General features: G+C 31.6%; 1 protein-coding gene across 2 annotated transcripts; it reads left to right on the top strand.

Moving 5' to 3' along the window:
* Window positions 1-227: 227 nt before the first annotated feature.
* On the top strand, window positions 228-2,344 carry LOC131041264 (protein PAL OF QUIRKY). Of its 2 annotated transcripts, XM_057974288.2 has the most exons (3): window positions 228-531; window positions 641-998; window positions 1,939-2,344. In XM_057974288.2, the coding sequence occupies exons 1-2, from the start codon at window positions 330-332 to the stop codon at window positions 982-984; spliced, it is 546 nt and encodes a 181-aa protein (XP_057830271.1). In that variant the 5' UTR covers window positions 228-329; the 3' UTR covers window positions 985-998; window positions 1,939-2,344. The 2 variants fall into 2 exon arrangements, with proteins under 2 accessions (XP_057830271.1, XP_057830270.1); XM_057974287.2 differs by lacking the exon at window positions 1,939-2,344 and having other exon boundaries at window positions 231-531; window positions 641-1,069.
* Window positions 2,345-3,549: the final 1,205 nt, after the last annotated feature.

The following is a 3,549-nucleotide window of genomic DNA, read 5'->3' as shown; positions in this document are numbered from 1 at the left end:
ATTTTGTATGTACAACTTCTGGAACTTCGCGGTCCCTGCCGCCATTAGTTTGTCCCTCCAAAAATGTTAACGAATATTCTTCTACTCGTCTCTTCCTCTGCAGGGAGTATAGTACGTGGCAAACTAAACATATCATACGTGTTTAGTGACCATTTGCTTTAGTTATACTTGATTTGTTATTGGGAGCTTTCTTCCTCTGTAACTGCCTTCAGTCTTCTATCGTGCTTGGATTTTATTTATATAGACCAAGGAAGCTCCTTGCATTGACTTACAACCTTCTCTTCTTTCTCTTTTCAATCAATCTCTCGATAAACTGTAATTGCTCTCTGATGAGAATGAATGAGGCGAATACGCCATGGGTGTTAGACGATGAATCTTCAATCAAGTCCGACAATTGCTCAGGGTCGAATCGCGTGAAGTATCTGTACAGCTATGGAGGGAAGATTCTCCCTCGATCCGCCGACGGGAAGCTCCACTACGTTGGCGGCGAAACGAGGGTCATGGCTGCCAACAGAAACATCAGTTTTGCAGGTTTGGATCAAATTTTTTTGGTTAAATAGGAGAAAGCAAAGACAGAATAGAAATGAATTGTGCATAAAATCGTTTGGTTTATGAATGATTTTTGTTGTTGTTGGTACAGATCTTATTGCGAAGATGGCAGAGACGCTGGGTTCCGATGTGTTGCTCAAGTGCCAGTTGCCTGGCGAAGATCTCGATGCTCTTGTCTCCATTAAATCCGATGAAGAACTGCATAATATGTTAGAGGAATATGAGATGCTTCCGACCAAATTGCGGGTCTTTTTGTTTCCAAAACCTGCCAATCCATGCCGAGCGGTTGCGTTGAGCGGCCCATCAACGCCTCGGATTCAATTTGCGCGGAAGGCAGCAAAGGAGTCATCATATAGGAAAGCAGCAGCTTTTAACTGTATATCGAAAAATCCTTGCCAGGGAGGAGGCTTAGCACACTTCCTTGTCCAGTATTAGAGCATTTTACTCAGGTTTTTGTTAGTCCCCGCTATCATACCTAAATTACTCCAAAAAAATATCTAATTCGGCTAAATTACTCAGAGCATGCTTGATTTCTTGCACTGGAAAGATTCTTCGTAGATTAAGTCGCCTCAAAATCATTTTATTTTCACAGAAAGAACACTAAACAGTTTCATTTACCTGCTACAAACCCTAGCGCCAAATAAAAATTTCGAATATCTTTTCTTACCTTATAACATAAGACTAATCTAATAAGGATTTGACAATCTCAGAGCGTGCTTGATTTCTTGCACTCAGAAAGACTCTTCGTAGCTTAAGTTGCCTCAAAATCATTTTATTTTAACACAGAAAAAACACTTAAAACAGTTTCATTTACATGCTACAAACCCTAGCGCCAAATAAGAATTTCGAATATCTTTTCTAACCTTATAACATAATACTAATCTAATAAGGATTTATCAATGTCAGACTCAGATGCCTAATCAACGGGTGCAAACTTTAAGCCCTGATCGACGTTACCGTTTCGACATAAAAATCTTCTTCTTTTCGGTAGAGAGAGGAATTGGTCATTTACAACACGTTTTCATTCTAGGAGCCGTTCCTGTAAATCCTAACGTTTCCAAAGGCATATAAATCTTAGCTGATAATTTCCTCTATATTTCCTACAAATTCTTTGAATTCCTCTTTCATTGTTTCAAAATCTGCAATGAATGAGACGCATAATGCGATATATAATTAGCATGACCCGATCCTCATATGAATCAAATGCAGGAAAAAAGGATCATTTATGATTTGGAAGCTTCCAATGCTAACACGTCTCAATTCCTCATCAATTTGATGGAGTTCTGCCGAGTTTTAGTTGCGGCTTCCTTCGAATTCTTTTCAGGTTTGCGTGAGTTCGTGTTTACATATATTTTAAAATCGCTGATGATTGCTTCTTCTTTGATGCAGATGATAAATCCAAAAACCATTAACCAAAACAAATGTACAAGATTAGTCCAGTGGAGAATTCACTACAGAGTGTGGTTACGAGCATAATTATGTTTCACTCCAAAGATCCACGCATTCAGCCATTTTACCGAAACAAATAGGGTGAAATTTCCTGCAAACATATGATCAAATAATATAAAATCTGCAGTTCGTATTTTCAGGAGGTGTGGTTGCATAGAACAATAGATCAGCATGCTTGTGAATTCGTATGTCAGGAGGTGTGGTTGCATAAAACAATAGATCAGCATGCTTGTGAATTCGTATGTTCAAGAGGTGTGGACGCATAAAATAATATAACAAACGGTAAAGTTTGCCTTATACCAGTGGAAAAGGAATCCAAAAGAAGCCGAAGGGAAATGAATTTTGTAAAAATATTAATTATTAAGATAAAAGTGCATATAAAATTTTAAGTTTTATATAAGGTAAATGAGAAAGGAATATCTATCAAAATAATTTCTTAAAATAATAAGAAAATTAATTTTGATATTTTTTTATCATTTAAATATCTTTTTCATATTTTCATTGATATTTTGTAGAAGGCTAAAGATATTTTTTTGAAAAGATTGTGAGATAGTAAAGTTAAAAAATGTATTTTTAATTTTTATATATTTTAAGAAAAATGATTTTGATATTTTTAATAATTTAAATATCTCTTTTGATATTTTTATTCATATATTATAAAAAGTTAAAGATATTTTTTTTAAGATTGTTATATAATAATACTAAAGAAGATATTTTTAATTTGTATGTATGTATAAATTAAAATTATAGAGAAATTTAAGAATTGATCTTATATTTATATTCATTGGTCTCCCTTTAATATTCTTGAATCAATTTATTTATAAATAATATATTAAAAAAATTATAAAATCATTTTTAATCATTTAATCACAATTTATATTGATAATATCTAATCTAAATTCATTTTAATTATTTTATTTAGAATTGAAAAAATAAATGATTTTATTTAGACATGAATGTAATAGTAATGGTAATAATATGGTCAATCAAACACGTAACTATAAAAAAAATTATTCAAAATATAAATTACCTTGAATATATGGTAAGATGAGAAGATATTTTAATATGAATAATTTCATAAGATTGTATAAAAAATTAATATAAAATAATACATAAATAAAAATAACGGGTCTTATTTAGGAATCTATAAGTGAAGTTATAATGGGATATTTTTACAAAATGAACCCCTTGGGTCACATAGTTGATAAATAAATCTCAGTACTTCAATTGGGTTATGCCTCATATAAACATTTATATTCACATTTTAAATCCAACTTTAGACTTGTATAACATATTCTCTTGTGTTGAAAAAAGAGTGGCATTGAAAAGATCTTGTGAGGATCCATTAAAATCAAAAGGGAGACCATTGAATACTTCGATAAAATTTAAGTCATATGAATAATATAATAAGATTTAAATAAATATAAATGTTAATACATTTGAGATAAAGTAAACTTATATGATACGACTAAATGTACATTTTTTATGTTATCAGTTTATGTTTAAAATGACCTACACTAATTTCTTCAAATATAATTCCTAAACATAATT

This window comes from Cryptomeria japonica, chromosome 6 (genome assembly GCF_030272615.1).
Source record: "Cryptomeria japonica chromosome 6, Sugi_1.0, whole genome shotgun sequence".
Classification (NCBI taxonomy): Eukaryota; Viridiplantae; Streptophyta; class Pinopsida; order Cupressales; family Cupressaceae; genus Cryptomeria; species Cryptomeria japonica.
The sequence above is the reverse complement of the archived record's forward strand: the minus strand, read 5'-3'. Positions and strand labels throughout refer to the sequence as shown.